The sequence below is a fragment of the Lonchura striata genome, chromosome Z, assembly GCF_046129695.1.
Source record: "Lonchura striata isolate bLonStr1 chromosome Z, bLonStr1.mat, whole genome shotgun sequence".
Lineage (NCBI taxonomy): Eukaryota > Metazoa > Chordata > Aves > Passeriformes > Estrildidae > Lonchura > Lonchura striata.
In genome coordinates this window covers 72,910,312-72,935,863 of record NC_134642.1, presented here as the reverse complement: position 1 = coordinate 72,935,863, position 25,552 = coordinate 72,910,312, and the positions used below count along the sequence as shown (strand labels likewise).

At 40.2% G+C, this 25,552-nt stretch overlaps 1 protein-coding gene across 1 annotated transcript; it reads left to right on the top strand.

The window, feature by feature from the left end:
* The first annotated feature begins 547 nt into the window (after nucleotides 1-547).
* Nucleotides 548-25,287, top strand: LOC144248202 (3'-5' RNA helicase YTHDC2-like). The gene is made up of 27 exons (XM_077790133.1): nucleotides 548-722; nucleotides 1,352-1,442; nucleotides 1,815-2,008; nucleotides 3,608-3,807; nucleotides 4,413-4,579; nucleotides 7,020-7,122; nucleotides 8,294-8,450; nucleotides 10,652-10,759; nucleotides 11,852-12,000; nucleotides 12,390-12,525; nucleotides 12,880-13,006; nucleotides 13,964-14,029; nucleotides 14,823-15,007; nucleotides 15,158-15,254; nucleotides 15,331-15,418; nucleotides 15,518-15,598; nucleotides 16,040-16,122; nucleotides 17,044-17,149; nucleotides 17,287-17,406; nucleotides 17,760-18,032; nucleotides 18,526-18,652; nucleotides 19,096-19,301; nucleotides 20,596-20,791; nucleotides 21,898-22,007; nucleotides 23,436-23,725; nucleotides 24,121-24,298; nucleotides 25,098-25,287. The coding sequence occupies exons 1-27, from the start codon at nucleotides 548-550 to the stop codon at nucleotides 25,140-25,142; spliced, it is 3,858 nt and encodes a 1,285-aa protein (XP_077646259.1). The 3' UTR covers nucleotides 25,143-25,287.
* Nucleotides 25,288-25,552: the final 265 nt, after the last annotated feature.

Genomic DNA, 25,552 nt, shown 5'->3' with positions numbered 1-25,552 from the left:
AGACAGTGAGTGTTTATTTTCTATTTATTTAATTGCCCATTTCAACTGAGGAGTAGTAGCTTATTCTTCTTCCAAGTACTCTCCTTCTGACCTAATGATGTTTCCGAAGCAGCAGCCTTCAGTACCGAGGCCTGTGTCAGGCCCAAGTGGATTTGGTTAAGTTTCTAGCTCGTGTCTTCAGCGTGGAGTCCAAGGACAGCAGGAAAAGCAGGGCAAGCAACACTTTACCGAGTGAGGAGGCTGAGGCCCGAGATGACCCTCGCCACAGCTCCGTTTCACGCCATGCCATGAAAGCAGGTAATTCATGACGGGACAGGGAGCAGGGCCGCGTTCTGCCCGCAGCCACACGCGCAGCGCGCTCCTCGGGCAGCCGTGCCCCCCGAGCGGCGGCACAAGCGCCAATTTCCTCCCGCCGGGGCCGGCTCGGCTGCGGGCGGCTCCAGCCGGCCCCGCCCCACCCCGGCGGCGCCCTCGGGCCGAGCGGCTGCGGCCCCGGGTCCGGGCGGTGTCGGGGCCGTGCGGGGCCGCGCGGGGCCGTGTCGGGGCCATGTCGCGACACGGGCGGGTCCCGCGGCGGCAGCCCGGCGGGGCTGCGGGGGACGGGGCTGCCGCCGCCGCGGTGCGCGCCCGGGCCGAGCCCCTCGGGGCCGCCGGCGTGGACGAGGTGGTGGCAATAGCGGCGCAGCTGGCCCTGGAGCGGTTCCGGAGCGGGGACGAGGCGGGTGCGCGGCACGGCCCGGCCCGGGGGCAGCTGCGGGTGTGGGGAGGGCGCTGGCAGCGGGTCAGGGAGGGGATCCTGCCCCTCTGCCCGGCCCTGGTGAGGCACGGCTGGGGTGCTGTGTCCATCTCTGGGCTCCCCAGCACGGAGACAGGGAGCTGATAGAGCGGGTCCGGCAGAGACCACTGAGATGGAGGTCTCTCATCAGGAGAGCTGTGGGAGTTGGCCCTGTTTGGCCCAGAGGAGACTGAGAGGGGATCTCACTAATGCATATTAATATCTCCGAGATGAGTCCCAGGAAGGCGGTGCAGGCTTTTTGGTGACAGGACAAGGAGCAATGGCCATAAATTCAAAGAGAAGAAGTTCCACCTGAACATGAGGGAGAGCTTCTTTCCTTTGAGAGTGGCAGAGCACTGAAACTGCTGCCCAGGGAAAGCATTGAATTTCCCCCTCTGGAAACATCCCAAACCCTAGATGTGTTCCTCTGTCACCTGCTCCAGGTGACCCTGCAGGGGGGTTGCACTGGGTGGTCTCCCTTCCAATCCTAACAATTCTGTGTTCTGTAACGTTGAGTTGTCAAGATTACTGCCTGTTGCATTGTTACTGTCTTTTCATTATTATTTATCATTCTAGAGATGGAATTTCCTTCTAGTTTCACTAGTACTGAAAGAGCATTTGTTCACCGGCTCTGTCAGTCTCTTGGACTGGTATCTAAAAGCAAAGGGTGAGTCGGGGTACAGTTTTCAGTTCTTTGGTGCAGATGATAGAATTTCAAGACTAATGATAACCTGATTGATGTTTTCAACATCCTCAACTTGCTGCAAGGAATAGTATTAGAGAAAAAAGTGTAAAAGTAGCTACAGATATGAGCATCTTTGTTCATTGCTGTATGCATGCTTGGAAAAGCTTGTGACATGCATTTTGGGACAGCATGATTTTATACTCTGTGGATTTAATGGCTCCATTAAAAAAGGTTCTCACTGTGATTTCTGTTTTTTTTCCAAAGATTTTGCTTAGCATCTCATACCCTGACAGATAAAAGTTAACCTAGAGTAGGTTCCTTTTTCCTAAAATAAGTTTTCCCTCCCCCTGACAGAAAAGGAGCCAATCGATACCTGACTGTAAGGAAGAAGGATGTGTCAGAGGCACACGCAGTCATGACTTGTGACTTGGCTCTCTGTACGAAACACGCCGTTCGGAGCCTAATTCAGCGCTTTCCCGTCACAAATAAGGAACGCGCGGAGCTCCTGCCAAGGACAGAGCGAGGAAGTGCCTGTGCTGTTGAATCTGGTACGTTCAGCATGTGTTCTGATTTGGACTTGTCCATCGACACCACTCGAAACCACCTGCAACCCAGTGACAAAACAAACCTCTTCCTGCTCTGTCCCCTCTGGTGTCCTAACAGACACCTTCAAACAAATGCATTAATTTTCCTTACTTTTAAGGTCTTTTATAACTGGTGCTGTGAGGAATTTGGGAAGTCATATCATGCACATTGAGATGTCCACCTTGTGTTGTGTTAATTTAGAATCTTTGAGCCAGTTCCAGCCAAATCTTTTTGGAAGCACATTTTGAAATGTGGCTTCACAGAAGTAACTATGAGGTGGGGTTGAAGAGTCAGTGTTACTGTGATGCCATAAGAATGCCTATATTAGAAAATGAGGTTGTCTGTTCTGCTTATAGAAATTAATGTGCTTGATAAATCAAAAATTTCAGTTTTTACTTCTTCATCTCTACAAAATAGATTTGGTCCTTAAGAGACTACTGTCCAGACTTCTTGATTTCTTGAATATGGAAGAGTTCACGGAAAGACAAACTTTGGTCGAAATGTTGGGTTTTTTTTTAAAAGCAAGGTTTTCATCTAGATTATTGCTTTAGCAGCTACAAGTGGAAGAGTTGCACTGTGTTTCTGTGTGCAGAGATGGGTGTAGTGAACAGAAAACATTTGTACCAGTATGCCTTGTTTAATTGCATGGTTTTGATACGTGGTGTCTCTTCTTGACGTGCTTTCTTTGCTGTTATTTCCAATTGTTTTAGTTGTTTAATAGGATTGTTATATGAACCAGAGGGAAGCTGTAATAAAAGTGCTGAAATGCAATGTCTTAGGAATGTAAGGGATAAGTTAATGAACAGTCTAATATTTGCCTTTCTCTGCATCTCAAGAATGTATTTTTAGTTCTCCTGATCTCTTAGTCTGTTTGTCTTGGTACAACAGAGCTTGAAATTTAGAATATGAATCTGTTAATGGCATTACATATGTATAACTGAGTTTACAGCAAACTTTTCATTCTGCCAGAGAATAATTCTCAAGGAATTACAGAGTAGCACTTGCAATGATGGATGTGAAGTAGCTCCCTCAGAAGATGTGCCTGTTTTTTGGCTACTTATGCACTGCTTTCTAACACATCGCACTGCTGCGTGGGGGCCAGGGCTCTTGATACAGCATGCTTGCATTGGTATGATTTCAGGCAAACGTGTGGAATAGCTTAAAGGTTTAACTCTGTCAGTGTGTATTTCTAGGGGGAACTGCAGGTGTGAAATGTGGGCGCAGATACAAAGGCCACCAAAATACGCCAGGCTGATATTCTCTGGTTTAGTTTGTTTCTCCTTTTGCTCTTTGTAGGCTTTTTTGACTTGGAGCAATGCTCTGGAAGAGTCTGGTTTTCTTCAAAATACCTATGAAAGTAATAACTGTTTTGAAAAATATCTATTGCAAGCACTGCAGGACATGCTATAAATATGACATCTAAATGTGTGATGGGTTTGTCACTTTACCCACAGGGATGCATAAAAAGCCAGCAATGTTAATTTTTAAGTACAATTTTTGAGCAGTGTTTTTGTGACCTTCCTCTGTGTCTGCATAAATGACCTTTTAACTTGTCTTCACAGAAAAGAAAGAAGTAAACAAGACAAGTGGTCGACTTAATGATGGTATCCCCCAGGTCCCAGGGAAAAGAGGGGAATCAGAGTTTGATTCCTTCAGGCAGTCACTACCAGTTCTTGAAAAACAGGAAGAAATTGTCCAAACCATAAAGGACAATAAAATTGTTTTGATTATAGGAGAGACTGGATCAGGAAAAACGACGCAGGTATGTTGCTTCAATGAAATAAAAACTATAACAGTATTTATTCTAAACTAATGCCAGTTGTGTAACATTTGTGATATGGGGTACTTTGATGCTGTTTCAAGGCTTTCCTTTTCCTGTGTGATTGAAAATGTTGTTCCAATTTATTTTGTTGCTTTTGAAACACTAAGCCTCTAGATAGGTACTAGAAGCAAAAATGATTCCTTACAATTTTCTGGTAGATACCATTTTTTCATTAAAATAATACAAAATATTGAAGGGAAAGTAGCTGTGATGTTTGTATAACCCTTTTTCTTCTAAGGCTAGTTCTGTTCTTAGTATCCAGAGTAATCTATTTTTTGTGTTAAAATGTGAGATTATCTGCAGGGCTTTGGTTTTTTTTTAGATTTCTCTGAAGCAGGAGGGAGGCACTGTAAGGTTTTTCTTTAAAAAAAACCTAAATAGGTTATAATTAGAAATTTACTTTCTGCTGATTCAGATATGCTTGCTATGATAATTGTAATGAAAAGTCTTTTGCAATGTGCAATATTGATATGCAGTTAATGGTTTCCCTGTGCTAACAAAGCTGTGACTTTCTCAAAAAGCAAATTTGAACCACTTCTTTACAGATCCCTCAATTTATCCTTGATGACTGCTACAAGAATGGAACTCCCTGTCGTGTGTTTTGTACTCAGCCAAGACGCTTAGCAGCTGTTGCAGTGGCTGAAAGAGTGGCAGCAGAAAGAAGAGAGAAGATTGGCCAGACAATTGGTTACCAGATCCGGTTAGAGAGCAGGTACCAATGGTACTTCTAAGTGTCGGTTGATCTTGTGTTGGTCTTGTGAATCTTGTGTACATTGAAACTGCAGTATGTTTGCGCTGCAGCCTCACAGATGGGATACGTTACTGCAGGTAAGGAATACGTAAGAGTGAAAAGGATGGCTTTCTTCCTGTGTTTTGCAGTTTCATGTAGAAGGCTGTCTTACAGAACTGAATCTCAGGTATTTTCTGTTGATTTCTTCTGCATGGAAATCCTTGTCTGATTTTCAGATCAAGTCTACACTTTCTTCTTTTTTTCCCCGTCCTCTCTGCTTTTAACATGTGTGGATTCAAAAGGTCTGCAAGCTTTGAAGGTAGGTGTGAAAACCAGCATGCTGTAACAAATGTTATGTAGTGAGAGTTGATAGGAGCCATAAAAGGGAAAACAGAAAAATTGGAATGTGACTGATGAAGCTGAGCATTATTTATCAGTCTAGCCTGGATTAAATGTATTCTTCTTCAGCTGCTGTGTTTAAAACATGAAGTGATGTAAAAGTAGAGGTTTCAGTATCACTTGATGAATTTGTCTGTAAAGCAGAGCATGAATGGATTGTTTGGGGTTTTTACATCTTTGCACCGTGTAGCGAAATGACATTTCAGGGAAAGGCCAGCAGTTGAGATATGAGTGACCAGAAGATGGCTAAAGGTTGTGTTGCTTGAGTGAACAAAGATAACACATAGCTGGTGAAAATGAATGCACTTGAACAATGAAGCCACAATAAGAATTCAAATATGTGTATGAAAGCTCACAAGGATATTAAGAGATTAGAAGAGCTGGTGAAGATGTGTCACAAATAAGCCGAATGATTAATATATGGAAGTACTATGCTGGCAGAAGAAGAGCAAAGTCAGGTGAAAATGGTAGAATTACTGGGAGCAGTGCAGAAAATCCAGCTTGAGAAAAATCAATACAATTACTCCAGGGAAACACTGAAAGGGGGAGATAACAATATTTTGAGCTGTGGACAAAAGAAATTTGGAATGGAGATGTTGAGAGGTGTTTCTAGTAAGACAGAAACATAATTTTTAAGGTTTTCTCAACTGTCTTCCAGAGAAAAGCTGTAGAGTACAGTACAGAGGAACTTTTCAGCTCTTTTAGGATGGCAGTAGCAGAGGGAGTAGTGAGAATTGCTGTTTTTATTGGGACAGCTAACTGTGCCCCAGGTATGGAATTGTAACATTTCAGTATTTTCACCTCCTGAAAAACCAGAGGATCAAGCAGATGCCTCTGTGATTTAGTCAGCTGTAATGAGTTGTGTCTTCAAGGCAAGGCTTTGGGAGCTGTGGGGAGGCTTCTGTGAGGACGTGCCAGAAGCCTCTCCCGTGTGTGACAGAGCCGGTGCCAGCCAAGACAGACCTGCCTCTGGCCAAGGCTGAGCCTATCTGTGATGGTGATAGTGCCTCTGGGACAGTGGGGAATGGGGGAGGAAAACCTGCACAACAGAGGCAGCAGTTCATGAAGAGTGGTGAAAGCATGTGAGAGAAGCAGCTCTGCACACAGGAAGGTCAGTGCAGGAGGGGAGGAGATTCTCCAGGTGCCAGAGCAGCCCATGGTGCAGCCCATGGTGAGGCAGCTGTGGCCCAGCAGGCCGTGGAGGTCTGTGGTGCAGCAGGGATCCTCCTGTGAAGGATTATGTGTTGGAGCAGGTAGATGCTTGAAGGAGACTGTGATCCTCTGGGAAGTCTGTGCTGAAACAGGCTCCTGGCAGAAGCTGCGGCCCCGGGGAGGGAGCCGCACAGAAGCAGGTTTGCTGTCAGGATTGTGACCCTGTGGGGTCCCACACTGGAGCAAACTGTTCCTGAAGCACTGCACCCTGTGGAAAAGGACCTGTGCTGCAGCAGTTCCTGGAGAACTGCAGCCCATGGGAAGGACCCATATTGGAGAAGCTCGTGGAGAGCCCACTTTACCGTGGGAGAGACCCACATTCTCCTTATCTTTCTCTGGGGCCTGGGAGTCTTTTTGTTATGTTTCCTCTCTCTTGCCCGTGGAGAGGACAGATAGAGTGGCTTGGGTAGGCACTTGGCGTCCAGACAGGCTCATCCCACCACGTGTAGACAAGTACAAAGGCTATATCCAAGCACAGGCTGAGGAATTGGAACCTGGTTTTCCACATGGAATTTTCTAGTAAAATGAATGACGTGCAGGGTTTCTTCACAGTTTTCTTTTATTTCCTTAGTTATTAATATTGAATCTTATTCTTTCAATTAATACGTTGTCCAGAGTTTTGAGGCGCAAGCACTACAAATTGTTAGGAAATGTCTGGGAAAAGGCATAGTTTAAAAACAAGTGGTGTGCATGAATCTTTTGAGGAGAGAACTGTAATTTCTCTTCTGGTCAGCAGCTGCTTTAATTTTTGATCCATGGAAAGCTTTAAATGGTGCAAACCCCTGAGTTGTCTCTGTGATGTGATCCATAGGGTTTCTCCAAAGACGCTGGTAACATTCTGCACTAATGACATGCTCCTTGGCACGCTGATGGCAGGAGACAGCACTCTCTCCACCGTGACCCATGTTATTGTGGTGAGCATCCTGTGGTCTTTCATGTGGGGTGGAGCAATATGTATTGCTTTGGAAAATGAGGTCCTCATTTGTTTTACTGAAATTTGCTGAGCACTTTAGGTGTTTTTGTTTGGTAGAATCTGAATCAACTTCAAAGACTTTCTGAGTCCTCAGAGTAGAATGCATGTTTCGTGCAGTTTGGTGTTTTTCTGTGTGTTTGCGTTTTTCCTGTAAAAATATCTTATTTTCATGCCAATGGTTAAGTGTGGAATCAGGAGGAGTGGAGAGGGACAGAAGTGTAAATATTTCTGAACTTCCATGGTCAGCAGAAAATCCTTAGGGAGGCTTACCTTGATGTGGTTCAATGTGATTGTGTCAGATTTTCTCTTACCATTTGTTTTAGCAATACAGGTTTTCAGTCCATTTGTTTGCCCAGAGTTTTCTAGATAATGTGGAGTCTAATTGCTAGCAAACTATTCAGATTGTTCATTTGTGATTATGTCAATATTCCTATGATGGAACTGAATAAGTAAAGGGAACTAGAATGTTTTTGGCAAGACTTAAGTACTGAAGATGAAAAGGTAAGTTTAGGTGCCTGCCTGTTTATCAGAGTTAAAAAAGCATGAGAATGATTTATACATTCTTGATGTCAGCCTACAAACTTTGTATTTTGACTCCTTGTTTCCTTCATTCATAATATAAATCAAAACAGAAGAATGAAAAAGATGATTAATCAGTTATGTGCCTTAACTTATAGGCTTTGTGTATGACTTGTCTAAGCAATTTGTCTGTTTTTCTGATTATGTGGTGTCATACATTTTTTTAAATGCTTATCAGTGGTGAAGTGAGAATTTATTAAAATAAGATTTGTACTTTGTGGTGTTTTCTTGAAATTTGGCTTCAAATACAAAACCAGAGAGGTTTCAGATACTCACTTTAGCCTCTAAAGTTAAGGTGCTTACAGCTTCAGCATTGCAATGCACTCAGCGCTGACAAAAACTTTTTGAGGCATTTTTGTTTCTTTATGGATAGTTTTTTTAAAAAAAACCTATTACTTAAACTAGACTCACACATATTAAGGCCTCTGTAATGTGCCACCAAAACATGTATTTTTTTTTAGAGAAGTTTGTTTTTGTCAGAAGTTGTGAATCTGTGATGGTTTTTTATCTCTTTTTTTCCCTTTTTGTTACAGGATGAAGTACATGAGAGGGATAGGTTCAGTGACTTCTTGCTAATAAAACTGAGAGATGTGCTGCAAAACCAGAATAATTTAAAACTAATTCTCTCTAGTGCTCCTCTAGATGCAAATCTCTTTATTAGGTATTTTGGAAGCTGCCCAGTAATACATAGTAAGTCTTGATCTTAACTCTTAAGTCTGAGTATACCTGCCCTGAGACTCACAGATCTTACTAAACTGTAGCAAATTATTCTGAGTAAAGGCACATGATTAATACACTGAGAATTCCAGGAATCCTTGTTCTTTCTGTATGCAGGTTTCTTGTTTCTTGACTGTTTGCACCTCATTCAAAGTGAAGTGTTTGAGTCACTGGGAGTTCTGTAAATGCAGGTACATCCTGCCCCCCTCCACTCTTAATTGAAGAAGTAGGAAGAGGTTATTGAAGTTCTGTCTTCATGCTGATACAGGACTTAGGAGCTACATGAGTGTGATATATATCAGTGCATTCCAGTAGGATCTTACTCTTCAGGCTTTGTGAAGGTTGTCACTGGTTACTGGATAAAACACAGATAACTGTACCAGTTCAGTTCAGAAATACAGGCTTAGTCAGATTGGGTTTCACATGAAAAAAGAATCACATGATTCTCTGATTTAAGGAAAATTAGTAGTTGTTCATCTAGGTAAATATTCAGAAAAGACATCCAGTTTTGCTTAGTTTGTTTGCAGACTCAGTTACCTGCAGTTAGACTACATTCAAATGCAAAGAAAAGTTACCATTATTTGCTGGTTTAATTTCATTTGACTGATCTTTAGTAAAGCCAAAATGTAAATGCGTGGGAGATTGCGGGTTTTTGTGGGTTTGCGGTTTTTGCCCCACCCTCCTGGCTTGCAGGTTTTCTGCATGGGTGACCTCCTCTGGCACCTTGCAATCCTCTTACTTTTTCAACAGTAATGTCCAACTTTAATGTGTTTTGAAAAGTAGCTTTTAAGAGAAATGCTTTATCTGACAATCAGGTAGACTCTCTGCATGTCAGCCTTTTTAAAAAAAATCTCAATGGTTTTAGGAAATGGGATTGCTTACTGGTTTATTTTAGCAAATGTTTGTGAGGAGGAAACCTTTTTTTCCTTCCTTTTTTTGCAGATGGAATTGTTTAGTTCTCAGTTTTGAATTTCTGCCCAGTTGAATAAGGTTTGCAGCTTGTTGGAGACAGGAATCTGGAAATTACACGTGATTTCATGTTCTTTGTATTTTTTTTGCAAGGGAGTGCCTCGGTTATGATTGTTGTATGACTTTCCAGTTTAGTCTTTTTGCAGCTTCCTGTTCTTTCAGATCGGTCAATTTGTGTTGGAAAATCTGCTGGCAATCTCTCCCAATCTCTCCAATTTACCACAGTGTTTGTGCTGGTTATGTAACAGGCCAATAACAATTCAAAAGATATTTTTTTCCCGTTTTTTGTTGTTGTTGTTGTTTTGGGGTTTTTTTTTTGGGTTTTTTTTTGGTTAATTTAAGAATTAAAAGAAGTGGCTTTGTCTGTTAATTTAATATACAAGGTTTGAGTCTCCTTCAGCAATACGGCTGACAAAATCCTGACCACAGAAACCACATTTTGTGGCTGTGGATCGCTGTAGTACACAGAGTTTGTGATCAGTGTTGGAAGGCTTCCTCTGTGACCAGCTTCTAAAAGTATGTGAATTGTGGATTGTTCTTTCTGAAGGAAAATCCTGAGTGTTCCTGAGTCAGGTTAAGGAACAAGAAATCAAAATGTAGAGATTTTAATCTTCATGCAAAAAGCATCCTGCAATGTCGACAGATAAGGTCTAGAAAACAGTCCTGTTTAAAAAGAGATCAGGATAAATTATCAGAAGGTAAAGGCCGCTGGGATGTCTCATCTGTCAAGAAGTATTCAGTAAAGAAAGCTCAGCTTTGCTGAATTAGTAGAGGACATGGAGATAAGGCTGCCTTCTCACATGATTCTCATGAAAAGAAAGGAGTTCAGTACAAAGATTTACTGTCTCTGTGTGGAACCTTGCAAAAAGCTGTATTAATTGCTTATTATTTAATTACATTTTTAATCCAGATGGGAGACTTACATGGCAAGTTCTTGTTTGTAAGCCTAAACAAAAACAGCTGTTTTCTTTTTCTCGTTTAAAAAAAAATTGTAGTTAATAATTGTCAATCTTATGAACATCTGCTGGAACACTTCATAAAATTGAAGAGGTTGAGGAGAAACAAGGTGGCATTTGATTTTGGAAATGTTTTGTTTTGTACAGTTTCGAGAAAAATAAACTCCAGTGAAGGTAGTTTTTTAAAAAATTAATTCTGTAAGTGAAGCTGGTGAATATATGATCTTTTACGGATTTTTTCTATTTTAGTCCAAGGGAGACCTTTTGAAGTTAAAGAGATGTTTCTGGAGGACATTTTACGAAGCACTGGGTATACAAACAAAGAGATGGTGAAGTACAAAGAAAAGAAGCAGCAAGGTCAGTGGACTTGTTAATTCTAAGGGTTGGCAATGAGAATCATTGATTGAACAAACAATTAACAGGATTATTTTCTGTTGAAATTCCAGAGTCAGGAGATTAAATGAGTGTGATTTAGATGACAGCAAGTATCTTTAAGCTGTCAATATTTACATTATGGAAATAGTTTATGCAATTAAAGAAAAAAGATCACTTTGATTCAGTGGTTGCATTCTGTTTTCACTCAGTTGATGAATGTCATCTTTTTTCTAATTATTATGCTGTAGAGTTATATATAACTGGGGGCTCTGCCCACATGAATGCTAAAGAAGCATAGGATGCTCTGTACCTTTGGGTGCAAATTAAAGTGCAGCTATTAAAGCAGGCATGATTTTGTACATCTTGCACTAAATGGACAAGGTATTCCCTTCAGTAACATTTTTCACTGCTTTCTTCAGGCATGGATGTATTTTTTTAAGTGTTAACACTCTTGAGCTAAACATCATTGGTTTTAAGTTGATTAAGTAGATACTGCTTCAGAAGTTTTCCTGGCAACTGAAAGTAATGATCCCAGTGATTATTTAAAGGAAAAGTAAAAAATGCAAACCCCAAAGCTATAACATTCAATATCCAGTCCTAACTGGGTATTGATCACAGTGCTCATCTCTGATCACTGGGGTCAGAAAAGTTCAGTTAGGACACTGGTGTTTTCTGATGTTTCTTCCAGTGGTGTAGAAAAGTAAGTTGTTACATGCAGGGACTGTATCACTTGTCTTCAGAATTCCATTTGTGGAAAAAGATCTGGCCTGAGATTGTGTGGAAGGTGATTACTTAAGGAAGATACTTTGAATGCAGTAGTTTGGAATAATGGAGGTTTGGGGGGTTAAACACCAAAGTGTTGGGTTTTACCTCGTTTTTATAGCCCTGGTGCAGTGCACTTTGGGTACCCTTAAACATGTCATTTCTGTTGGACTGGTAGTAGCATTCTAGACTAAAAAAAGATGTTGAATGGGTAAAACTTGGTAAAACCTGCTGTGACTAACTTTTTTAGTAGAAAACAATGGATAATAAATATGACTCTAAAACTTTCTTGGGGAATACTTTGCATTCTAGAAGAGAAACAGAAGAACACTCTTGCTGAGTGGTGTTCAGCTCAAGATAACACTAACAAAGGGACATCTCGGAGACAAAAATCGGTTCCAAGGACAAATGAGGAGTACAAACGGTTGGATGATGGCGGTGACACAGTATTTAATCAACTGGTAAGTTTTTTCTTTAGTCGGAAGAGATGTTACAGGTGTTTATATTTGTGTTGTATTACTAGCCATTTAAAATCTGTTTTCTAAAGTTCTGTTGAATCTTTCAGGACATTAACGTATTTTAAAGATTACTTGATGAGGATGAACGGCTCTAGCTGAAGTGTGCTCTTCAGTTCGGGTGGTTGCACACAGCTTTTCCTCAGATCAAATGGCTCGACTGCCATTGTGTTCGTACTTGCGTATGACAAAATCAATGCATGAACTGATACCTGAGTGCTGGGTTTCTGTGGCTGCTGGGAAAAATAACCATTGCAATTCTTTGTGGGTAATGTATGAGAATAAAGACAACTCTTGGAAAAGATTAAGCTTTCAATATTGTTTTTTATCTTCAGACTGAAAAAGATGTGAATTGCCTTGAACCGTGGATAGTAAAAGAAATGGATTCCTGTCTTTCTGACATCTGGTTGCATAAAGATATTGATTCGTTTGCTCAGCTGTTAAATCTTATTTTAACTGAAAATGTCAGTGGTAAGTTTCATGTGTTATTGCATAAGAAAAGAGCAACCTCAGATGTACTTAGATTTTTATGGCTACTTTTATCTCCAGTTTCAAATGGTGTTACCTTTGCATTCTGATGCTGACTGAAAAATGATAGGGCTAGCAGAAATAATGAGTTGTTTAGTTAGTTATTGTTTTGAAGTATTGACAGAAGTGTGTTTCTAAAACAGTGTAGAATTCATATGAACTAACTTCAGAGATAAAGTGAGGAAACAAATTCTCTTTGGGCTGGAATTTGAAAGCAGTATTTGTACTATATTTAGATGAAAAAATAACATTTCTACTGGGTTTGCTGGATTTTTTTTTTTTTTTTTTATTTCTCAGTTGATTATAGGCACAGTGAAACTGGTGCGACTGCTCTGATGATTTCTTCAGGGGGAGGCTTTTTGAGTCAAGTAGAACAGTTGATCAGCATGGGAGCAAGTATCCACTGCAAATCATCTAATGGCTGGTAAAAACAGAGAAACCAAAAGATAGATTTATTTGTCAATATAGGAGAGAGGAAGAAAATTCTTTAACATCTAAATTAATTTGCTAGCTTATCACACTGCTGTAAGAACTATAGATTTTGACAGCCTCAACAATTTCTAACTCCTGATAATCACATTGTTTTCTGTAAATTCTAAATTGAATTCTTAATTACATGGTCTTGATTGTGAGCTATAAATTTTGTTTCAGTAGGTCTTGTTTAGGATACTGGTTAGTAGAACAACTGTAATCTACTGAACTGAACCAAAATATTTGGCAATTCCTATTTTCATGGAGTTACACATATCAGAAGATCTTTCTGTTATGTTTCTAAATATATTGTAGCATGTAAAAATATTTGTGGATCTGTAGAAACTCAGGTTTTGTGGTCATGGAGTATGTCTTCATATAAACAGGGAAGTACAGTAAATAATTGTAGTATGGAATGATAAGAATTAGGATTCCAGGGGTCTGATATTTGGTACTAACATTTGAATAACTTGGGGAAGAAATGCAATTTAAAGTTAAAAGGGTGAACTGCATAGTGAGGACAGCTTCTGAAAGACATGAAATAGCCAGATGTTATGCCTGGGGTGTGACTTTTTGAGATGACTTCAAGGATACTGCAAACAGGCAGGTCTGATCTCTGCACCATTTTTAAAGGAATGGCACCTTCTTCCTCCTCACTTCCTTGAGCATGTTTGCTCCTGTGTAAAACTGACATTCTGTTGTGGTAAAGAACTGTAGTCACCTAAAAGTCAGCTGTTAACACCTATTCAAGCACTTTCAAATGGGAAGTTGCAGATCCAGCAATAACAGTACTGATGTCAATACAGAAATGGGTACAAAAGTCTGATGTCAATTGCCTCTCCTGATGTGCTCTTCATATGCATCTTTTGAAGTGAAAAGTCTAATAAAAATACTTGTGCAACTATTTCAGGATGGCTGTGGACTGGGCTAGGCACTTTGGACAGACAGAGGTTGTTCATCTGTTGGAATCCTACAGGTAAGCTGTAACTGTTTTGCAGAATGAGTTGTATATGATATACATAGAGTTGTGATGGGAAATTTGAGATTTGTGTTCTTCTAATCAGAACAGGTTTTAGCTTTTCATGCTCTAAAATCTGGACTTAATAGCAATACCTTTTTTTAAGAATAGGAGTATTTCAAAAAATAAACAGCAAAAAAGTTTGTACTCAATAGCATATTGTTTATGCTTGCACAACTTGCTAATTCTATACTATGTACCATTTTCTTTTCACATGCTTATTTTGGAAACAAATCTGTAATGTGTTTTTATCTATATTTTTTATATGCAATAGGCATATTAAAGAAAATTTGCAGAAGTAATGTGTACACTAGGCCATTCAAGAATGATTTTCTGATTAACTTACAGTTGTCATACTTGTGGTAGTGTTTTGTAAAGATTATCTCTACTATAATTTCTCTTAGTGTAGTTTCTGCTAGTGGGAAATTTTTGGAGAAGACATATCTCTCAAATATTTTTACTTGAACAGATAAACGAGAAGTATCTTTATACTTTCCTTTGCTTATGGTTGTGTTTCAATGAAGTTGAAGAAAACTAAAGTTAACACTAATAAATAAAGTGGCATCCTTCATTGGGTTAACATTGGAATCAGTAAACAGTAATAGTATGGTGATTCCCTTCTGCAACACTTAAACATCAGAATTCAAGACCAACAGTCTTGAATTGAGTTGGTCTCAATCTAAGTTTGATTTGATGGCTCAATGCAAACCCGAAGGGGCAGCCTTGATTCTGGTGTATTTTCCTGTTACAGCGCTTCATTTGGATTTGGAAACATGGATGAAAGTTCCAGTTCCCTGGTCCAAAAAAGTGCTAGTGACCTTAGTGCAGAGGACAGAGAGCTACTGACAGCTTACCATCACAGTTTTGATGATGAAAAAGTGGATCTGGATCTGATAATGCACTTACTTCACAGCATCTGTCATAGTTGTGATGCAGGTAGGTAAATACCTAACCAGTGGTTGTGGATTTGACTTCTGATAATCATGCTCTTTTTTCAGCAATCCACAGATGTTAAAACCTTCTGAGTGCTATTCGACATGTATTTGAATTTTCTGTTTAACTTTGCAAACCCACTTCCTTTTTTAGGAGCAATTTTAATATTTCTTCCTGGGTATGATGAGATAGTGAGCCTGAGGGACCGCATTGTTTTGGATGACAAGAGATTTTCTGATAATGCTCACAGGTAAAACCTTTAGTTACTGTGGCTTTTCATTGCTTCTTTTAAGGATCCTTAAAATGTTCCTTTTGTCTTGCATTAGATACCAAGTTTTCGTGCTTCATTCAAGTATGCAGACTTTGGACCAGAAGAAAGTGCTTGAAAGTCCACCTTTTGGCATCCGCAAAATTGCAAGTATTAGAGGACTTTTTCCAATGCCACAATGACCTATTTTGCCATTGCTTTTGCAGTTATTATAGTTTTGGTGGTTTTGGGTTTTTTCTTTGCAGATTCTTTCTACTAATATTGCAGAAACCAGCATAACAGTCAATGATGTGGTGTTTGTCATTGACTCAGGAAAGGTGAAAGAGGTAGGACTGCCTTAAATTTTCCTAGTGTGATTCTAAAACACACAGTGTATAAATTTTGGAGAACTTTTTTTTTTTTTTTTATTACTTTACAGTAAAGTGAGAAAAAGCTTTTACTAGCTGAGAGCTAGTGCCTGTCAGGCAACAGTCCTTTCTGAAAGGCTTCAACATGAATTTGTTTTAAGACAAATACTGTAAGCTATCCGTCTCAAAAACCTTGAAAATCTTGAATTTCAAAACTTGTGGAGCATTAAGATACTAGAAAGGAGATACCCTCATTAATTCACTTGAAATTGAGAAGGTACCTTTGTCTCAGAAGCTGCTGTATATATTACTATTTCATACTTTTTAGAAAACTCCTGTTGGTAATCTAACTAACTAGTAACTTGTATTTCATGTACCCTATTGAGTTTTCAGTTTGTATTCCTTTCTTTGTTTTTCTAGAAGTCTTTTGATGCACTGAGTTGTGCTACAGTGCTAAAAATGGGGTGGATTTCAAAAGCCAGTGCTATCCAGAGAAAAGGCAGGTAATAAATGCCTCATAGTGGTTCCCATTTTGCAGATATGCACAGTCCTTTATGTTTAGAATAAACCACACAACATAGTAATTGTTTCTGGCCTATTCCGGTGTTGTGTTGCATAGAGGCCAACACTGGTTCTCTGCAGACGAGTAGGCGTCAGCATGTATTTCCTTGGAATAATCTCCCAAGTTGTAGAAAAGTGATGCTCAGGCATTTCCCAAAGGTCTGGGTTGTTTTCCCCCCATTAATTTGTTCTCCTTCCTCTTTCTCCCACGTAGCACCCGCAGTCACAATGTTTTCACATCATGTCTATGGGCAGAGGACTGCCTATTTCACTTTCTCCAAGCTATCCATGACTTAACAGGCCATGATTATATTCTTCCCAGCACTGTGGGGGAGGGCTCAGAAGTTTATGTAGCAACAAATGCCTGTTTAATCAATCATATTGGCATTAAGCTGCATGTATGCACATAGATGTATATGACTGAGAGAATTTGCTCATTCCTCCCTCATTCACTCACAAGTTACTTCATCTTTATTCTACCTTTTACTCCAAGGATAACTTCTGTTTAGGGGATGTGAGGGGAAGCAAGAAAGTTTGCAACTGGTTCCTTACAACAAAGGATGATTGAGATTTGGACTGGTCTTAGGTTAGCAAAAAACCCACAGCACTTTACATTAGAAAAGCCTTGTTTTTCTTTCTCCAGATTTCTCAGTGTTGGGTTAAAATTACAGTAAAAAATTGCCACACTCTCAAAAATAATTAATGATTAGGAAATTCTCATGTTGCATGTGACCTAACAACACTTTCTTCATGGTAGTGCCTCTTCTTTTCCATTCTGAGTTTCTGTGTCTGTTTGTTGGCTTTTGGTTTTGTTTTTAGAAAGAAATCCTCATTTTCACAACTTCCCATATTTTATTTTCAAGGGCTGGGCGCTGTCAGCCTGGGGTCTGCTTTCATCTCTTCAGCAGGCTCCGATTTCAGAATATGTTGGAATTTCAATCTCCAGAACTTCTAAGACTGCCGCTTCAGGTGCATGTTCAGTTAGAAACTATAACTTTAAAAAATACAATGTCCTCAAACCATACTACTAATTGCAACAAATCATGTGTTTGGCGTCTGCTTCCAAATCTTGGTAATCTTTTTTTGTACTGCCTTTTACCTTGCAGGAGATCTGTTTGTACACAAAAATTCTGGCTCCAATTAATTGTCCAATTGTAGACTTTCTTATGAAAGCTCCTGATCCTCCGCCTGCTGTAACTGTGAGAAATGCTGTGCATATGCTTAAGGTCAGAAAAGGAATAAGTTTAGATGGTAATTGTGTTTGATCCCAAATTTGTGGTGTAGCAGTTTACTGACTTCAGTTTGTACTGAAGCTGTTTTTAATTACTTAAGGATGTTTTGAAGTTTTGCTTGTTGTCTGTTTTCATTTTGTGTGTGGGGATGTGTTTTTCCATGTCAAGGGAAGAGAGTGCTTCAAAGTCTTGTCTCTGTTAATAGTCTGACTTGCTTCTTCAGTGTTTGGAAACAAGTCTAGTTAAAGTCCATTATTCACATCCTTTTTGCTTTCACTGTAAATTGATTTTGTCCACTGTACCCATCCTCCTCTCCTTTATTTGTTTGTTTGTTTGTTTATGAACAGACCATAGATGCCCTGGACCCTTGGGAAGATCTCACTGAGCTTGGTTATCAGCTGACTGAGTTACCTGTAGAGCCACACCTCGGTAAAATGGTGTTGTATGCTGTAGTTCTGAAGTGCCTGGATCCTGTTCTGACCATTGCCTGTGCTCTTGCCTGCCAAGACCCTTTTGTGCTGCCCACGCTGGCCTCCCAAAAGCGTGCAGCCGTGCTGTGCAGGAAGCGTTTTGCTGCCGGGACATTCAGTGACCACATGGCCCTGCTCAGGGCTTTCCAGGTAGTCTTTCATTTCAGAGAGTACTAATCACAGCACATCACCCAAGCAAAATGCAGATGTACCAGTTGGATGTAGAGTGGCGGACTGTGATTAAGTCCTCAGAGAAGACTTTCTTTTTGCCTAGTGCCTTTCCTGTGTATTGGACTCATAAATTTGTGAGGGAACCCTTTTTGTAGTATATTTTGTTTCAAACCCTAGAAAATTTTGAATGTTTCAACAATGTGCCTCTTTGCATCCTACTACACTGAACTTTGAATCATGATCTTAATGTAATGATCTTTATTTATTGTTTTAATTTGACATAATCATCACTAGAGTGAGCACATAAAGAGAATCTAATTGTTGAACAGAAAAAATAATCTGGTTTGATACATTAACTTTTAGAGTGGGTTTTGCATTCATTTTATTGACATAAATGTAATCTTTAAAAAAACACCTGCAGTTTTTAGTTTAAGTCCTTCAAATTAATAGGCAAATGTAAAAACATTTTCAGGCATGGCAGAAGGCACGCAGTGATGGCTGGGAGAGAGCCTTCTGTGAAAAGAACTTCCTGTCCCGAGCCACAATGGAAATCATTGCAGGAATGAGAACACAGGTGCTTGGCCAGCTTAGAGCCTCAGGTAGAGAAGTTGGAAACAATTTTAACGTTGTTTTAAAGTCAAGCATATAGAAATTGTAACAAAAATCATGTTCACTGGTGTAATTTTCCTTAATTTGAAATACACTGTCATGCACACATTCATGCAGGGTATGGTGCAGATGAGGAATTGTGGCTGATCAAACTGAAAGCACCTTCATCTCCACATGCCACTGCGTTTCATGTTTTAATGAATTATTCCCATAGGAAATGTCTTTATATTGTAGAAAATAGTGGTATTCTGTGTCAGTATGAAACCCCTTATCAGGAAGGATTTCAGTGTAATGGTTTCTTCTTGGTGCTGTTAAGGTTGGCAGTGGTGAAAAATGCAACAAAGAAGTCATTTATTTCACCTTTTGTTTCTGACTCCTTTTGAGAGCCAAACACAAGGTAACATGGCACTGTTTTGTCTCTTTCATTTGTCAGGTTTTGTGAGAGCCAGAGGAGGAGCTGATATTAGAGATGTTAATACTAACTCTGAGAACTGGGCTGTAATTAAAGGTGCCTTAGTGGCTGGGATGTATCCCAATCTTGTGCATGTAGACAGAGACAGCCTGGTGTTGACGGAACCAAAGGAGAAGAAAGTGCGATTTCATCCTACCTCTGTTCTTGGTCAGTCTCAATATAAAAAGGTAAAGACACTTTGAATTCATAGTTCAAAAAAAAGGGCACTAAAATCTGTCACGTGTTTTAGAAATGTCTTTTCCTGTTTGTCAGTACTTCAAAAGCAGTATAGGCATTTAACACTACAGCTTTAGAAAATACTGTTCTACCCAGCTGATAGAATTGGAGTTGATTCATTTTTCTGTCATTTCAGTTAGTCCTTTCTCTAGATGGAAAAGGCAAAAAGGCAAAAAAACTGCCCTGCTATAAAATTGTTTTAAAGATATAATGATCCCTATTCTTAAAAGCAAGTTTTTCTCTGAAACTCATTTTTAACATTTCTTTTTAAAACAACATATTTTGTTTTACCATGGTAGGATAATTGATGAATCTGGTTGAATTCTCACACTTTTTTATGTGCATGTGCGGCTTTCGGGGGGTTCTCGCTGCTGTCCCCTGTCCCTCCCCGGCCCCCCGGGACCCTCCGGCTAGCTGTCCCCTCTCGGGGCCGGGGTTTTCCGCGGTCCCGCTGCCCTGGGCTCACCAGGCAGCGGCTGGGTCAGCACGGTCCGAGCGGCAGCGTTGCCTCAGTCGCCGCTAGGATTCGAGATAAAGAGACCAAGAGAGACCAATGGTATGCTTGTCCAGAGAGGTTGTATTGCCTGAACGGTTGCAGGGACCAAAAGCCCCGGGCTATTGCCCAGATACAGTTTTATACAGCAGAATTAAGAGTTAAGGTCTAAACAATAGAGACAGTTTTCATCTTAGGCACATCAGAACCGCCCCAGGGGCCAGGTCCAATGGGAACTGCTCAGGGGTGGGGAGAAAGGGGGTTTAGAGAGGAATGCTGAAGCAGGACTTTCCTGAAACAATGGAGCATACATAAATGTATCTTTTCCCTCAGTTTCTCATTTCCAGGGCCTTCCTAAAACAATGGGGCATACATAAATGTATCTTTTTCCTCTGTTTACCATTCCCAAGGCCTTTCTAAAACCTTCCTCCACACTACCATGCCAGCATGATAGCAACATGCATGTATATTTTTATATGTATATAATTGTACATGTATTTAATTCTCAAAATACAGAATCATAGAATGGTTTGTGTTGGAAGGGACCTTAAAGCTTATCTCATTCCAGCCCCTGCCATGGGCAGGGACACCTTCCACTAGTCCAGGTTGCTCAGAGCTCCACCCAGCCTGGCCTTGGGCACTGCCAGGTTGAGGCACCCACAGTGTCTCCGGATAAAATGAGAAATACGTTCAAATTTACATTAATTACAGGTAGAGGGTACAATAGCCTGGTTTTACCTGCTCTTCCACAGATTGCCCCAGCAAATGGACAAGCTGCAGCCATCCAGGCCCTCCCCACAGACTGGCTTATATATGATGAAATGACGAGAGCTCACAAGACAGCAAACATCAGGTGCTGCTCTGTTGTGACACCTGTCACCGTGGCCCTCTTCTGTGGACCAGCCAGACTGCAAAGTAATGCCTTGCAGGCATCTTCATCCTTTCAAGGTACACTGGAGTCTGGATTTGGGATGTTTCCATTGGTATACATCAGCGTGTGACATGCAGAGCTTATTTTTCAGTAATATTTAATACATATATTGGCTGATTCTGGAAACAGCGCTGTTATAATTCCTGTAGCTATTCAGGAAGAGTTTGTTGGTTCTGTAACAAATCTCTCCATTTTGGGATTCCTTACCTATTCAAGTCCATAAATTACACAGTTGTAGGGTCTCAGAAACTGCAGTATAGTTTGTAAGGAAAGAATGCAGCCACAATATCTAATGAGAACTGTAGTATTGGTACTGAGAAGTGTAGTATGCATGTTCTCTTTCTGCAGACTACTTTATTTGAATCATTGAACCAGATTATTCAAACAGAATAATTTAGAAACAATCAGTATGGCAAACAAGTCATGTTGCTTCTAGCTAACACATACATTTTCAAGATATGTTCTACTGATAATTTTTAATTTCAGTTAACTGTACTATTAACTGTAAGTAATAGAGAATATATTTACATTTCCTTCTTTTTTTCTCATTTAAATTGAGTCCTGTTGGAATGGAAGCAAAAATAACTGCTTCTAGTTGTCATAGTTTGAATCAAACTAAAAGTCCAACTTATTTCTAAAGCTTTCCTGTCTTGCTTTTAAACTGTGAACCTTAGAGTAGTACTCATGCTGACTGAATTGCACTTAAGAAAAATAAAGAATCCTAATTAATAGCCATACATATTTTTTTTTCTTACTGGGTCTTTAAATCTGCTGTTTTACTAGGAAATAGAGGCATGTGTGATTTTGCCAACAGCTTTAGGCAAAAGTTGTATAGTGGCCTGTGAAAACTGGTGAAGGTACATGAGTTGGGTCACATCATATCAATCCACGTTTTTACATAGTAGGACCTTCAGCAGGTCTGGCTACTTGATTGCTGCTATCTGGAGCAAAGACTTTGCAGTGTATTTGCAGAAAAGAAGAGGTAGTTTTACAAATGTTTACATTTAAAGTCAATTTTAGAAGGAAAAATATTGCTGGTAATATAGTAGTATGCGGGTTTTTGTATAGAAATAATAGTAGAAAAAATATGGAAATTCTGATGAACCTTTTGTCTTTAATTCAGGGGGAGGGGTATCTAATGATAGCAGCGACAGTGAGATGGAGGACAGGACGTCTGCTGATCTGGCACTGCTGAAGCTGGATGAATGGCTCCATCTTAAACTGGACCCTGAAGTAAGAAATTACTCCTGGGTTTGCTTCATGTAGAGGAATTGTAAAAAGATATGAAAAGGTTTTTGTAACATTTGAGTAGCCAAGAATTTTCTCCAAGAATGTCATGGTCCATTTAGGTCTCTGGAACTAGGTACTCTGTGATTTAACCTTTACTTCACAAGCTCATTAAGAATTAAACGGCTTCAATCCCCTTTGGCACAGAGTTGTCTGTTGCATGAATTTGTGTATTCAAAATCCAAGTTGCAGTGTTTGATCACCTGTCACCCATACCTTTCTCTTCTTTTACCTGTCAGCAGAAAGAAAGAGAATAGTCACCTAAGTCAACAGTGAGAGTGCTCATCCCTCTTCCTCCATATTGGTGTGGGTGTCCTGTCTCTCACAAAAGGGAGCAGGAAAGCCTCAGCAATCCAGATGCTGTTGGGTCTGTTTCAAAAACTTTCTGGGTAATATGATGTTTTATATCTGAGCTTGGCAGTTTTGTCCCTTTCCACAAGTCAGCAGATTCTGAAGAGACTGGCAGACAAAAAATGATGACTGCAAGGGACAGCAAGCTGCAGGTGACAGTGACAGCATAAGGGCCCTTCTGCTCCTTCTGGCCTCCTGTCCTGCCTGCATGGTGCTCCATCAGGCCATAGCACAAGCTGGGATAAGCTAAAATCTGGACAGGAGCTGAGAGAACAGTCACATTGGCATATTGTGTTCTTCTTTCTCTGAGAGGATAACCAAAATCAGATCAAAAAAGGAGCACTTGAAGCTGAAGTTGCTGAGAGAAAGTTGCTGTCAGATTTTGGAAGGATACATTTCAAATCCTCTTTGAAATAGAAGTCTTTATGTCATTGAGGAGCTGTGGCTGCAGTTTATGGGTCATGAAACACACAACTTTACCAACTCTAATAATAATACTCTCTCTCCTAGTCATGTCCAGAAGAGTGATTTTTAAAAATTTATCGTAATGGAAGCGTTTCTGGTAGCAGAATTAGACAATAGTCTTCTGAATTTAGTCATCACATTTGACCAGGTGTCGATGTAAGAAAAATATCACTTAGAGCTCTTTTCCATCAACTATACTGAAGAGTGCATGAGTAGAGACTGATTTGAGAGGAAGGGCATAAAGCATGAAAGGATTGAGTTTTCTTGAAAGATAAGAAGGAAAAAAAAAGTCTGTGGAATTACAATACAAAGCTAAGTTTAGTACAGAGCTAAATGAAATGTTTCCAAAATGACCTTGTACCCAAGGAAAAGAAAGCAAATTAACATCATAGTTTAAATATGGATTATTCCCCTTCCCCAAGACCTTAGTCTTGCCTTCAATTCTGGGCTCTGTTTATATTGGAATGCCAGGTGTTGCTTGATAGGGAAAAGACAGGGTTCTCTTACCTGTGTGATCTAATTTTCATCAGTATTTAACAGAATTGGAATTCATTGCAGGCTGCTGGTATGCTGCTGCAGCTCAGGCAGAAGTGGCACAGCTTGTTTCTGCGTCGTATGCGAGCTCCTTCTAAGCTGTGGTCTCAGGTTGATGAAACAACTGTAAGAGCAATTACAGCTGTTCTGAGTGCTGAAGAACAGTCTGCAGGTCTGCAGCAGCCTTCAGGAATTGGCCAGAGACCAAGGCCTGTGACTTGTGAAGAACTTCCTTTGGCATCTACATGGAAGTCAACCAGCAGCAGAAAAAGCTCAACAGAAACAGAATTGTCTGACTCCTCTCATGCTGAAAAGTAAGATGCTGAGGTCTTCTGCTTACTGTAGGTTGCAGTTTATGTATACAAGTATCACTTAAGTTTCTGCTAGTAATAGGTGAAAACAGTGGAAGTACATTTGGAAGGTGTTATACTGTTGTATGCTGCATTGTAATCCCAAAGAGAAGTATTTCATACCTGGGGCTGCTGTTTGAGAGAGCAGTCAGGAATATTGTCCATGAATTGTGATGTTTGAGAAGTAGCAGAAGAAGTTTAACAGTAGCATTAAAAAGCAATGAATGGTCAGTATGAGTTTTTAGTTAGGTTTAATAGATGTTGTAGTTGCTGTAATACATGGGGTCATGCTGTAGGTGGACAGGTCGATGTAAATTGTTCAGTGACTGCTTGTGAAACTCAAGGTATGTCCTTTGTAGGGTTTCAGTGAAATCTTCTTCTCCTGCACTCCACCAGCCAAAGAAGTACAAAGAAAAAGACATTTTGCTCTCCGGACAATCCTCAGATGACAGATCAGCTCAGTCCTCAGTAAAACCTGCAGAAAGCAGTAGCTATTCCAGCCCCTGTGCTACTCCTTCTTCTCCAGTGTCTGGAAAGGTAGAGTTCTCTAACATACTACCCTGCTCTTCCAAAATAATAGAATTTCTTGCTGATATCATTCTGCAGTTAGGTATTTTACTGATAAATTAGGAATCTAACGTAGCTTTTCATTTGTAACACTGCATAATACTTCCTTCTGGAATTTAAAAATCTAGACTAAATATCCTTGTTTCACTAGTTTAATACAGCAAAAATAATTTATGGACTGCTGAGGTAAAGCTATCCAAAGTAGAAAAAATGAGATTTAAAAAAAATCCCAAACTTGTTCTAATAAACGTGTAAGTTTTTTTCAACTAAATGAGTATATTATATACATACTTCTGAAGTTTTTGGATTCTGCCTTTTTCTGCATTCATAATAGATTTTCAGTATCAATACTGATTCTGTCTTACCTGCCTTACTAGGACTGATTTTTGTGATGGTTATTTTAACAAAGCACACATTTTTAATGAGATTACTGTGACAGTTGTCCCTATATACTTGAATAGTAGACTGCAGTAACACAAAGGAGATCATTCAGAGGAAACTTCATGGACTCATTGGAGGATGTAGTAATTCCTCTTGAATCTTTCAGCTTTTAAATTAAGACAGCGTAAAAGGAAGAAAACATGTTTCCCGAATATAGAAATGCGAGTAGTGTGCTGTAGGCTACACTCTAGGATGATGAATTTTGGTGTCATCTCAAGGTCTGTCAGATTTTAACCAATTCTAATTAATCACTAGGCTTTTTAATCCTATTCTGCTTCCTGCCCCCTATTCTTGTTTCCTGCCCCTCATGGATGAATTACTGTGGAAGGGGCTAACAGCAGGCCTGTTAGCTAAAGGAGCAAAAAGAAGCTGAGAGGCAAGAAGCTGATCAAGAGCTCTCTCCAAGGCTGCTACCAAGGAGGCTGAGAGAAGAACTGGAGAAAGATAAGGAGAGAACTGCAGCTGGATAAAGCATTTTCAGAAAGTTAACTAAAGTCACTGTTACTGTTCACCAGTGGTGTTATGTTGATTTTTTTGTGGCCAACAGTTGGGGTAGAAGAAGTATAAACAATTAGAAAGTTTATAAAAGGTCATGTTCGATAATAAAGAGTTGCCATCTGAGACCGCCTGTGGTCTGTGCTTTGTGTGGCGACCGCCTCACGATGCAGTGTATATACCAGTGACAGCTGGTGCCCACCGCGTGGAGCAGCAGCCTGAGCAGCGTGGTCGGTCTGGAGCCACGCGGGGTCCCAGCGACTGGCAGCCCTGACCCGCTGGGGAGTG